The 14201-nt window shown below is 39.1% G+C and overlaps 1 protein-coding gene and 1 long non-coding RNA gene across 2 annotated transcripts; both read left to right on the top strand.

Moving 5' to 3' along the window:
* Positions 1–9140: 9140 nt before the first annotated feature.
* LOC130522994 (interphotoreceptor matrix proteoglycan 2-like) lies at positions 9141–10249 on the top strand. The gene is made up of 4 exons (XM_057027927.1): positions 9141–9352; positions 9463–9524; positions 9608–9756; positions 9834–10249. The coding sequence occupies exons 1-4, from the start codon at positions 9221–9223 to the stop codon at positions 9917–9919; spliced, it is 429 nt and encodes a 142-aa protein (XP_056883907.1). The 5' UTR covers positions 9141–9220; the 3' UTR covers positions 9920–10249.
* Positions 10250–12661: 2412 nt separating this feature from the next.
* On the top strand, positions 12662–13986 carry LOC130522996 (uncharacterized). The gene is made up of 3 exons (XR_008949767.1): positions 12662–12924; positions 13371–13422; positions 13852–13986. It is a non-coding gene; the product is annotated as an uncharacterized LOC130522996 (long non-coding RNA).
* The last annotated feature ends 215 nt before the right edge of the window (positions 13987–14201 follow it).

The raw sequence follows: 14201 nt of genomic DNA, 5'->3' as shown, positions 1-14201 counted from the left end.
GTAGCATACATCACAATCACTGAGACAAGATGACTAATGATGACAACTGTAAAATATTTCAGAAAATGTGTATACCTCTCATGTATTTAAAAATTATTATTTATTCTTCTTGAAATGACTATTTATTTGAGATCCTGTCCTGTCTAATCTGCAAAGATCAGAATAATAAAATAATTACTCACAATTGTAGTTGTCCTCATCTTCCCTTGTCATTTTAACAGTTGTGGTTTTTTAAATATTGGTGTTGTCTCAATGTGCGTACTTCTCAGTCCTTGAAATCTCCTGCTCTTGTGAAATGGACTTTTGACAGCAAGGTATCCCACAATGCATTTGCCGAGGCCAGCATCAACACCAATGATTACTTCAAAGTATTGATGTCAAGTATGAACTGCAGAAGTTCACAAGACCATGTGAAGCAGCTGCTTCATATCCACCACTGTCACAACCATTGCCTATTGGTTTAAACCAAAGCAACTTTTGACCTTGACTGTGTTTTCAAAAGACATCATCTTATAAAAGCTTATTATTACCTCTGGCATCACCATGACATCTTAGAACTTTAGTTTTTGTCAAAGAGCTAATATACTGGGTATCTGACTTAGCTCTATGATTCTGGGGTCCAGACCCCAAGTGGCACAAAGGTCATTCTTTCCTTCCCCACCTTCCTGTGCTCCTTCCTCTGATATTGTGCTGTGAGCTGGTTGTGAGCAGCTCACCCCTCCACGCAGATTTGTGATCAGAACCCATATTGAAACGCCAATTTTGACTGCTTAACACCCTCCAATTTTATCAAGTCCATGCTCGTTAGAACCGCAAGGCTTTAAATTACATCCATGTGCGTTTCATATTTTTAGCTCATCCCGTGACGGAGAAACGACGAGTTAAACACGAAGCTTTTATCAGTTCTGAGCCGTTTTTCCCTGCTGTTTTGTATTAAGTTAAAAGGAGATTTGAGCGGACCATTCGGCGCATCAGCTCGTTTTACAGGCGCTGGTTAATTTAACGTTCTCAAAGTGACATTCTTGGGTTAGTCGAGGCTCATAGCTACAAAATTATGTATTTTCTATGCTCGTAGGAGCTTCCGGAACAGAGTTATGGCGATCTGTTAGCGAAATTTTTGATCAGAATTTTTCTGCTGCTCCGCTCTAGGACATGTGGTCTTTCGCTCCAACTTGAGCTGAAAGAGGTCGAATGGGCATTTCCAGGTGCCAAAGAAATGCCCCCTGCGGGCAAGACAATGGTCTTTTTAGGTGAATATATGCCAGAGCTACGGGCCCTCAAACCGGGGGTTAAATTCCATGACATTTCCAGGCCTCTCCTATTTGTTAACATGAGTTTACATGAGTTGTTAACAGCTCCCTGTCCAGGTACGGGAGGCTGACTCCATCTCTACTTTAAAAATTAGGCTTAAAACCTACCTCTTTGAAAAAGCTCATGTTACTAACTCTGTAGTTCCAGTTACTATCATAGACATACAAATTATCATACTTAGGGGGTCGTCTAATCATTAGGTTAACATCTTAGTCATGCTGCTATAGGCCAAGGCTGCCGGGGTCAAGAAACATGATTATCTGACAGGCCTCTGTCACCGCACTGGGTCATGGTTTCCTCTCCTCTCCTCTCCTCTCCTCCTCATCAAGTAGACTAGTGATGCTATTTCTTGTGTAGTTTTTCTGCCCCCCCTTCCTTCTATATTCATTTACAGGTATCACTGCCTTCAGAGTTGCATAATGACCTCCGACCCCGCTGACCCACTCAACCAACAGCTTACTCAATATAATGTATTTTTATATGTATTTCTATGCTCTATGCCCATCCTCTCCTCTCCTCTTCTCTCTCTCTCTCTACTTATTCTATCCTATCCTCTACCTTCCTCTCCCTTCTCCTCTCTCTCTACCCAGCCGGCCATCGCCAGGAGGGTCCCCCGACATGAGCCTGGTCCTGCTCAAAGTTTCTTCCTGTAAAGGGGAGTTTTTCCTGCCACTGTTGCTTGTCTGGGGTTAGGCCCTGGGATTCTGTAAAGCGCCTTGAAACAATTTTGATTGTAAAAGACGCTATATAAATAAAGATTGATTGATTGATTGAGTTTTTCATGTCTTGAAAGCAATTATAACCTACTCCAAACTCCAACTATAACAAGTTGGAGTTTGAACATGCTGGGGTGATTAGGAAAATTTATGTATTTGCGAGGCACACTCCAGTACAGCTAGAATAACAAGATTGGTAGGTGAAAAACAATTTTCAAAACATTGACTAGCACAACACCCCCATTCTAATATTGTGACTAACACATATATTATGCTTTTTTTTCAAGATTCTGGTTTACAAATTTGACTCAAAAGCAAAGGCTTCGGCTTGATTGCAGCAATGTCAGATTATCTATTTTGAATGTATTCGTTTTATCCATGTAATCCAGTTTAAAACCCACAGAGCAACAGCAGACACATTAGTTTGTCTCTGAATTGCTCCTTGGTACCAGTGTATTTATTGTATTGTGTATAGCCTGCTGGAACAACACCCTAAAAAGGTGTGTCTTTGCCTATTGTCCTGTAAATGTCCCCACCCAGTCAACCTGCAGGTTTATTGTTTTTTATTTATAAATGTGAAAGCATGCACTTGTTTCACTTGTTGGACTTCTTCTATACAAATGTATGATGCAAAAATAACCCACGAAAATATCCTGGGAATTTATTGCAATGCGTCAGAACATTTCTAAAACATGGATCACCTATTTACTGCGTCACTTACTGAAGTACCTTTGAAAAGTCCACCTTATAAATGTGGCCAGTTACACTGAGGGAGCAAGCAGCAGCATCACAGAGGAGGATTCACCTAAAGATACTAGAAAATCTTTGAAGTCAAGGTGGGATTTTAGAGCTTTATTTCTATTTCTCTTATATATATATATACATACAAACAGGATTATATCTGTAAATCTTGCAAATATTATTCTAATAATAGGTAATGAGGAAATGTTTGAAATTGTTTTTGATTTTTAATCTTGTGATCTTTAATCTTATGTTTCAATACAGTTAAAAATATTGTTTGTCTAACACGGAGAGGCAAAAACACATTTTACCATGATAATGAGAAGCTTGTTTAGATTATGGTGTTTTAAAATGTCATATAGTTGATGATAAACGATTTTAATCTTAAAATTAGCCCATATGAATGTCTCTGTATCATAGAAATTAAGGAATGTACAACAACAAAAATGCATCACCAGCATTTCATAAATTGACTTAAAATAATGTCTCACAAGAGTTATAATTCTGAAATAAATTTATGTTTGATTTTACACATTAACAGAAAGAAAAGATGAGTGTGAGATGGCATATATCAGCTTTGCTCATTTTATCAGGTAAGCATAATATTAAGTTTAATATTCAGAACAAATACAATGAAAAATGAAAATATCTTAAATCAGACCCAGGAATACTACATTATGGAACAATTTATGTGAAATAATTTTTCAGCAACTTTGAATTAATACAGATATTTTAAATTACTGAAAAATCAACAGTAGTCAGTGTCATATGGTAAGTAGTTGCAAACTTTAAAAATAAATAAATACATAACTATATCTATTTATATATGACTAAATATTTTTAAATGAAAATGTGAAGTGCCTTAAATCAATCTGTGTTTACTGCCACCGATAAAAGGACCAACTGCAAAACTTAAATAACAAATTGAATTACATTTCTAAAACAATAATATCAGATAAAACTGAATGACTGCAAAAAAACTCACATAAAATATGAATAAAGATTGAAATATTATATTCTACCTTTTTAGTTGTTCATGCCTTGGTAATGGCAGAAACCAATACCACAACAACAGGCAGTCAAACATCCACATCAGCACCAACAAGTCCATCCACAACTTCTGCAACTACATCATCACCAACCACATCAGCAACAACCAGTCAAACATCAAGTTCAACATCAACAAGTCCATCCACATCTTCTGCAACTACATCGTCACCAACATCAGCAACAACCAGTCAAACATCTAGTTCAACATCCACAAATCCATCCACAACTTCTGCAACTACATCGTCACCAACCACATCAGCCACAACCAGTCAAACATCTAGTTCAACAGCAACAAGTCCATCCACAACTTCTGCAACTACATCGTCACCAACCACATCAGCAACAACCAGTCAAACATCTAGTTCAACATCCACAAGTCCATCCACGACTTCTGCAACTACATCATCACCAACCACATCAGCAACAACCAGTCAAACATCTAGTTCAACAGCAACAAGTCCATCCACAACTTCTGCAACTACATCGTCACCAACCACATCAGCAACAACCAGTCAAACATCTACTTCAACATCCACAAGTCCATCCACGACTTCTGCAACTACATCATCACCAACCACATCAGCAACAACCAGTCAAACATCTAGTTCAACAGCAACAAGTCCATCCACACTTCTGCAACTACATCGTCACCAACCACATCAGCAACAACCAGTCAAAATCTAGTTCAACATCCACAAGTCCATCCACAACTTCTGCAACTACATCGTCACCAACCACATCAGCAACAACCAGTCAAACATCAAGTTCAACCAACAAGTCCATCCACAAGTTCTGCAACTGCATCATCACCAACCACATCAGCAACAACCAGTCAAACATCAGTTCAACAACAAGTCCATCCACAAGTTCTGCAACTACATCATCACCAACCACATCAGCAACAACCAGTCAAACATCAAGTTCAACAACAACAAGTCCATCCACAAGTTCTGCAACTACATCGTCACCAACAACATCAGCAACAACCAGTCAAACATCAAGTTCAACAACAACAAGTCCATCCACAACTTCTGCAACTACATCGTCACCAACAACATCAGCAACAACCAGTCAAACATCTAGTTCAACAACCACAAGTCCATCCACAAGTTCTGCAACTACATCGTCACCAACAACACATCAGCAACAACCAGTCAAACATCAAGTTCAACAACAAGTCCATCAACAAGTTCTGCAACTACATCGTCACCAACAACATCAGCAACAACCAGTCAAACATCAAGTTCAACAACAAGTCCATCCACAAGTTCTGCAACTACATCGTCACCAACAACATCAGCAACAACCAGTCAAACATCTAGTTCAACAACAACAAGTCCATCCACAACTTCTGCAACTACATCGTCACCAACCACATCAGCAACAACCAGTCAAACATCAAGTTCAACAACACAGTCCATCCACAAGTTCTGCAACTGCATCATCACCAACCACATCAGCAACAACCACTCAAACATCAAGTTCAACAACAAGTCCATCCACAAGTTCTGCAACTACATCGTCACCAACATCAGCAACAACCAGTCAAACATCAAGTTCAACAACAAGTCCATCCACAAGTTCTGCAACTTCATCGTCACCAACCACATCAGCAACAACCAGTCAAACATCAAGTTCAACAACAAGTCCATCCACAAGTTCTGCAACTACATACATCGTCCCAACAACATCAGCAACAACCAGTCAAACATCTAGTTCAACAACAACAAGTCCATCCACAACTTCTGCAACTACATCGTCACCAACCACATCAGCAACACCAGTCAAACATCAAGTTCAACAACAAGTCCATCAACAAGTTCTGCAACTGCATCATCACCACCACATCAGCACAACCAGTCAACAACAACAACTCAAACATCAGTTCAACAAGTCCATCCACAAGTTCTGCAACTACATCGTCACCAACATCAGCAACAACCAGTCAAACATCAAGTTCAACAACAAGTCCATCCACAAGTTCTGCAACTACATCGTCACCAACCACATCAGCAACAACCAGTCAAACATCTAGTTCAACATCCACAAGTCCATCCACAACTTCTGCAACTACATCATCACCAACCACATCAGCAACAACCAGTCAAACATCTAGTTCAACAATAACAAGTCCATCCACAACTTCTGCAACTACATCGTCACCACCAACATCAGCAACAACCAGTCAAACATCAAGTTCAACACAACAAGTCCATCCACAACTTCTGCAACTACATCGTCACCAACCACATCAGCAACAACCAGTCAAACATCAAGTTCAACAACAAGTCCATCCACAAGTTCTGCAACTACATCATCACCAACCACATCAGCAACAACCAGTCAAACATCAAGTTCAACAACAAGTCCATCCACAAGTTCTGCAACTACATCATCACCAACCACATCAGCAACAACCAGTCAAACATCAAGTTCAACAACAACAAGTCCATCCACAACTTCAGCAACTACATCGTCACCAACAACATCAGCAACAACCAGTCAAACATCTAGTTCAACAACACAAGTCCATCCACAACTTCTGCAACTACATCGTCACCACCAACAACATCCACAACCACTCAAACATCAAGTTCAACAACAAGTCCATCCACAAGTTCTGCAACTACATCGTCACCAACCACATCAGCAACAACCAGTCAAACATCAAGTTCAACACAAGTCCATCCACAAGTTCTGCAACTACATCGTCACCAACACACATCAGCAACAACCAGTCAAACATCAAGTTCAACAACAAGTCCATCCACAAGTTCTGCAACTACATCGTCACCAACCACATCAGCAACAACCAGTCAAACATCAAGTTCAACAACAAGTCCATCCACAAGTTCTGCAACTGCATCATCACCAACCACATCAGCAACAACCAGTCAAACATCAGTTCAACAACAAGTCCATCCACAAGTTCTGCAACTACATCATCACCACCACATCAGCAACAACCAGTGAAACATCTAGTTCAACAAACCAAGTCCATCCACAACTTCTGCAACTACATCATCACCAACAACCAGTCAAACATCTAGTTCAACAACAACGTCCATCCACAAGTTCTGCAACTACATCGTCACCAACACATCAGCAACAACCAGTCAAACATCTAGTTCAACAACAAGTCCATCCATAACTTCTGCGACTACATCGTCACCAACAACATCAGCAACAACCAGTCAAACATCAAGTTCAACAAACAAGTCCATCCACAAGTTCTGCAACTACATCGTCACCACCACATCAGCAACAACCAGTCAAACATCAAGTTCAACAACAACAAGTCCATCCACAATTCTGCAACTACATTGTCACCACCACATCAGCAACAACCAGTCAAACATCTAGTTCAACATCCACAAGTCCATCCACAACTTCTGCAACTACATCATCACCAACCACATCAGCAACAACCAGTCAAACATCAAGTTCAACAACAAGTCCATCCACAAGTTCTGCAACTACATCATCGTCACCAACAACATCAGCAACAACCAGTCAAACATCAAGTTCAACAACAAGTCCATCCACAAGTTCTGCAACTACATCGTCACCAACAACATCAGCAACAACCAGTCAAACATCTAGTTCAACAACCAAGTCCATCCACAACTTCTGCAACTACATCGTCACCAACAACATCAGCAACAACCAGTCAAACATCAAGTTCAACAACAACAAGTCCATCCACAACTTCTGCAACTACATCGTCACCAACAACATCAGCAACAACCAGTCAAACATCAAGTTCAACACAAGTCCATCCACAAGTTCTGCAACTACATCGTCACCAACAACATCAGCAACAACCAGTCAAACATCAAGTTCAACAACAACAAGTCCATCCACAAGTTCTGCAACTACATCGTCACCAACCACATCAGCAACAACCAGTCAAACATCAAGTTCAACAACAAGTCCATCCACAAGTTCTGCAACTACATCATCACCAACCACATCAGCAACAACCAGTCAAACATCAAGTTCAACAACAAGTCCATCCACAAGTTCTGCAACTACATCGTCACCAACAACATCAGCAACAACCAGTCAAACATCTAGTTCAACAACAAGTCCATCCACAGTTCTGCAACTACATCGTCACCAACCACATCAGCAACAACCAGTCAAACATCAAGTTCAACAACAAGTCCATCCACAAGTTCTGCAACTACATCGTCACCAACCACATCAGTAACAACCAGTCAAACATCAAGTTCAACATCCACAAGTCCATCCACAACATCTGCAACTACATCAGCAACAACCAGTCAAACATCTAGTTCAACATCCACAAGTCCATCCACAACTTCTGCAACTACATCATCGTCACCAACCACATCAGCAAGTTCAGGTGTTGAGCCAATCTATATTGTTTCAGCAACTTTACCTCAAGAGACTTTTCGAGAAGAACTCACTAACCCAAACAGCACAGCATACAAAGAACTTGAAAGTCGAGTAATAGACACGGTATGTTGACCTTTGTATACAATCCTTTCCATTATTGACTTTTAGAATTTCAATTAAAGAAATGTCAAAGTATTCACAATTAAGTCTATTCAAGTCAGTTGTTAAATTTAATAATATTAATTAGTTGGTTGTTGAATTTAATCAATTTGGATCCAAATTGAATCCAAGTCAGTCGAAGTCCAAGTTGTAATTCAGTCATACACCAGTGCAAACCTTGGAAGTATAAGAAAATGTCATGTTTCAATTATTTTTTGATGGTTCAAAAACATACATGTTATAGTGTTATACATTTTTAATAATTCATTTCCACAATTCACTTTTTACAGTGTACACCTATCTACACAAGTAAATATGGAACGAGATTTGTCCGCTGCTTTGTGAAACAATTCCGGTAAGTATTTTTCAGTCAATAACTGAATACAGGTCATCATGTATTTTTTGTGTTTCCTGTGTTAATTTGAACATTAGAAATCTACAGATCTCTCTCAATACCTCTGATTTCTGTCTTTTAATGTAGCCGTGCTGTGCGTCTACAAGTACGAGAAGATGCAACTGCAGCTGATATTGGGGTTGTGCTCCGCAACAATATCCCCATTTCTGACCTCCCAAATAATGACGAAGTTGCTGAAACTTTAGCACTTGCAGCAAGTAGCAATGAGACCTTAAGTGTGGCTCTGTCCGCATCCTCAATCCAAACTATATGTAAGTAAACGCAAAAAAATCAATCAAGAAAGACAAAGTTTTGGGTTCAGTCAATAATCTATTTAAAATATTTTTTACAGCTGGTCGTTCCTTCACTACTGAGCCTGCAACTGCAACAACCACAGTTGCAGCAACTACAACCACAGTGCAGCACTACAACAACCACAGTTGCAGCAACTACAACAACCACAGTTGCAGCAACTACAACTCCTGCCATGACAACAACCACATCTGCAGCTGTTACAATAAGTGTGTCATTTAGATCACGTCTCAGCACATTTTCAAGTGACCTGCAGGATACATCTTCTGAAGCTTTTAAAAGTCGAGCTTCAATGATAAAATCACAGGTATGCTGTCAAAAGTTTGGGTTTTGAAGCTGCTCATCACTGCTCCACACCTATTGCAAATCAAAGAAGAAGGATTTGTTTAATTTGTGGTTTATTTTCTTTTTCTGCAGCTTCAACCATTGTTCCAGGCACAATTTTCTTCCTTTAGGTTCATGGAAGTGGTATCATTTAGGTAATTTGTTTGTCGATTTCCCAATTAACCATCGTGTCATAATTCTGACAAGTCACTATGAAGTTCCCTCTCTGTTTCTGCAGAAATGGCTCAGTCATCAATGACATGACACTCGGCTTTGACAGTACGGCTGTCCCTCATCACACCGTGATTGCCAGTGTTTTGATTAACGCATCCTCGATTGTCACTGGTTTTGACATTGAAGGCAGCTCCATCTCTGTAGATGGCATAGGTATGAAAATGTACCAGGCACTTTTTTTACCCCATTGTTGACTTTCTCCTCAACCGAAAATTTCTTCTTATTTTCAGCTTCAAGCGGAGTTAGGCAGAACATCAGTCTCATCACTGCATTCTCTCTGATACTGTTGTCATGGTTACTGTCAAATTACCAATAGAGTTTGATATTAGTTGCCTACAGAAACACTGTAACAGCAGTAAGCAAAAATTGATGTTTTTCTATATTACACAAAAGATCTTCCTCTTGATTATTAACATTTTATTATAATTCACATTCTTTTACCTCATATTCTATTACAATGTAGCATACATCACAATCACTAAGACAAGATGACTAATGATGACAACTGTCAAATATTTCAGAAAATGTGAATACCGCTCATGTATTTAATATGTTAATTATTTATTCTTCTTTGAAATGACTATTTATTTGAGATTCTGTCCTGTCTAATCTGCAAAGATCAGAATAATAAAATAATGACTCACAATTGTAGTTGTTCTCATGTTTCCTCTTGTCATTGTAACAGTTGTGGTTTTTTAAAAATTGGTTTTGTCTCAATTTGCGTACTTCTTAGTCCTTGAAATCTCCTGCTCTTGTGAAATGGACTTGGGACAGAAAGGTATTCCACAATGAATTTGCCTCGGCCAGCATCAGCAGCAATGATTACTTCAAAGTATCGATGTCAAGTATGTACTGCAGAAGTTCACAAGACCATGCAAAGCAGCTGCTTCTATAGCCGCCACTGTAACAACTATTGCCATTGCCAATTGGTCTGAACCAAAGCAACTTTTGACCTTGATTGCATATTCAAAAGACATCATCTTATAAAAGCTATTATTACCTCTGGCATCACCATGACATCTTAGAACTTTAGTTTTTGTCAAAGAGTTAATATACTGGGTATCTGACTTAGCTCTATGATTCTGGGGTCCAGACCCCATGTGGTACAAAGGTCATTCTTTCCTTCCCCACCTTCCTGTGCTCCTTCCTCTGATATTGTGCTGTGAGCTGGTTGTGAGCAGCTCACCCCTCCACGCAGATTTGTGATCAGAACCCATATTGAAACGCCGATTTCGACTGCTTAACACCCTCCAATTGTATCAAGTCCATGCTCGTTAGAACCGCAAGGCTTTAAATTACATCCATGTGCGTTTCATATTTTTAGCTCATCCCGTGACGGAGAAACGACGAGTTAAACACGAAGCTTTGATCAGTTCTGAGCCGTTTTTCCCTGCTGTTTTGTATTAAGTTAAAGGAGATTTGAGCGGACCATTCGGCGTATCAGCTCGTTTTACAAGGCGGCTGGTTAATTTAACGTTCTCAAAGTGACATTCTTGGGTTAGTCGAGGCTCATAGCTACAAAATTATGTATTTTCTATGCTCGTAGGAGCTTCCGGAACAGAGTTATGGCGATCTGTTAGCGAAATTTTTGATCAGAATTTTTCTGCTGCTCCGCTCTAGGACATGTGGTCTTTCGCTCCAACTTGAGCTGAAAGAGGTCGAATGGGCATTTCCAGGTGCCAAAGAAATGCCCCCTGCGGGCAAGACAATGGTCTTTTTAGGTGAATATATGCCAGAGCTACGGGCCCTCAAACCGGGGGTTAAATTCCATGACATTTCCAGGCCTCTCCTATTAACATGAGTTTACATGAGTTGTTAACAGCTCCCTGTCCAGGTACGGGAGGCTGACTCCATCTCTACTTTAAAAATTAGGCTTAAAACCTACCTCTTTGAAAAAGCTCATGTTACTAACTCTGTAGTTCCAGTTACTATCATAGACATACAAATTATCATACTTAGGGGGTCGTCTAATCATTAGGTTAACATCTTAGTCATGCTGCTATAGGCCAAGGCTGCCGGGGTCAAGAAACATGATCATCTGACAGGCCTCTGTCACCGCACTGGGTCATGGTTTCCTCTCCTCTCCTCTCCTCCTCATCAAGTAGACTAGTGATGCTATTTCTTGTGTAGTTTTTCTGCCCCCCCTTCCTTCTATATTCATTTACAGGTATCACTGCCTTCAGAGCTGCATAATGACCTCCGACCCCGCTGACCCACTCAACCAACAGCTTACTCAATATAATGTATTTTTATATGTATTTCTATGCTCTATGCCCATCCTCTCCTCTCCTCTTCTCTCCTCTCCTACTTATTCTATCCTCTACCTGTCCTCTCCCTTCTCCTCTCTCTCTACCCAGCCGGCCATCAGCAGGAGGGTCCCCCGACATGAGCCTGGTCCTGCTCAAGGTTTCTTCCTGTTAAAGGGGAGTTTTTCCTGCCACTGTTGCTTGTCTGGGGTTAGGCCCTGGGATTCTGTAAAGCGCCTTGAAACAATTTTGATTGTAAAAGACGCTATATAAATAAAGATTGATTGATTGATTGAGTTTTTCATGTCTTGAAAGCAATTATAACCTACTCCAAACTCCAACTATAACAAGTTGGAGTTTGAACATGCTGGGGTGATTAGGAAAATTTATGTATTTGCGAGGCACACTCCAGTACAGCTAGAATAACAAGATTGGTAGGTGAAAAACAATTTTCAAAACATTGACTAGCACAACACCCCCATTCTAATATTGTGACTAACACATATATTATGCTTTTTTTTCCAAGATTCTGGTTTACAAATTTGCCTCAAAAGCAAAGGCTTCGGCTTGATTGCAGCAATGTCGGATTATCTATTTTGAATGTATTCGTTTTATCCATGTAAACCAGTTTAAACCCACAGAGCAACAGCAGACACATTCATTTGTCTCTGAATTGCTCCTTGGTACCAGTGTATTTATTGTATTGTGTATAGCCTGCTGGAACAACACCCTAAAAAGGTGTGTCTTTGCCTATTGTCCTGTAAATGTCCCCACCCAGTCAACCTGCAGGTTTATGTTTTTTTATTTATAAATGTGAAAGCATGCACTTGTTTCACTTGTTGGACTTCTTCTATACAAATGTATGATGCAAAAAATAACCCACGAAAATATCCTGGGAATTTATTGCAATGCGTCAGAACATTTCTAAAACATGGATCACCTATTTACTGCGTCACTTACTAAAGTACCTTTGAAAAGTCCACCTTATAAATGTGGCCAGTTACACTGAGGGAGCAAGCAGCAGCATCACAGAGGAGGATTCACCTAAAGATACTAGAAAATCTTTGAAGTCAAGGTGGGATTTTAGAGCTTTATTTCTATTTCTCTTATATATACATATACAAACAGGATTGTATCTGTAAATCTTGCAAATATTATTCTAATAATAGGTAATGAGGAAATGTTTGAAATTGTTTTTGATTTTTAATCTTGTGATCTTTAATCTTATGTTTCAATACAGTTAAAAGTATTGTTTGTCTAACACGGAGAGGCAAAAACACATTTTACCATGATAATGAGAAGCTTGTTTAGATTATGGTGTTTTAAAATGTCATAGAGTTTAATAATGAAGTGATTTTAATCTTAAAATTAGCCCATATGAATGTCTCTGTATCATAGAAATTAAGGAATGTACAACAACAAAAATGCATCACCAGCATTTCATCTATTGACTTAAAATAAAGTCTCACAAGAGAGTTATGATTCTGAAATAAATTTATGTTTGATTTTACACATTAACAGAAAGAAAAGATGAGTGTGAGATGGCATATATCAGCTTTGCTCATTTTATCAGGTAAGCATAATATTAAGTTTAATATTCAGAACAAATACTATGAAAAATGAAAATATCTGAAATCAGACCCAGGAATACAACATTATGGAACAATTTATGTGAAATCATTTCTTCAGCAACTTTGAATTAATACAGAAATTTTAAATTACTAATAAATCAACAGTAGTCAGTGTCTTATGGTAGTAGTTGCAAACTTTAAAAATAAATAAGAAATAACTATATCTATTTATATATGACTAAATATTTTAAATAAAATGTGAAGTGCCTTAAATCAATCTGTGTTTACTGCCACCGATAAAAGGACCAACTGCAAAGTTAAATAACAAATTTAATTACATTTTTAAAACGGGAATATCAGATAATAGTGAATGACTGCAAAAACACTCATAAAATATGAATAAAGATTGAAATATTATTCTACGTTTTTAGTTGTTCATGCCTTGGTAATGGCAGAAACCAATACCACAACAACAGGCAGTCAAACATCCACATCAGCACCAACAAGTCCATCCACAACTTCTGCAACTACATCGTCACCAACCACTCACAGCAACAACCAGTCAAACATCTAGTTCAACAGCAACAAGTCCATCCACAACTTCTGCAACTACATCGTCACCAACCACATCAGCAACAACCAGTCAAACATCAAGTTCAACAGCAAAAAGTCCATCCACAACTTCAGCAACTACATTCGTCACCAACCACATCAGCAACAACCAGTCAAACATCTAGTTCAACAGCAACAAATCCATCCACAACTTCTGCAACTACATCGT

This window comes from Takifugu flavidus, chromosome 3 (genome assembly GCF_003711565.1).
Source record: "Takifugu flavidus isolate HTHZ2018 chromosome 3, ASM371156v2, whole genome shotgun sequence".
NCBI lineage: Eukaryota > Metazoa > Chordata > Actinopteri > Tetraodontiformes > Tetraodontidae > Takifugu > Takifugu flavidus.
Note: the sequence above shows the minus strand (reverse complement) of the source record. Positions and strands in the feature narration are given on the sequence as shown.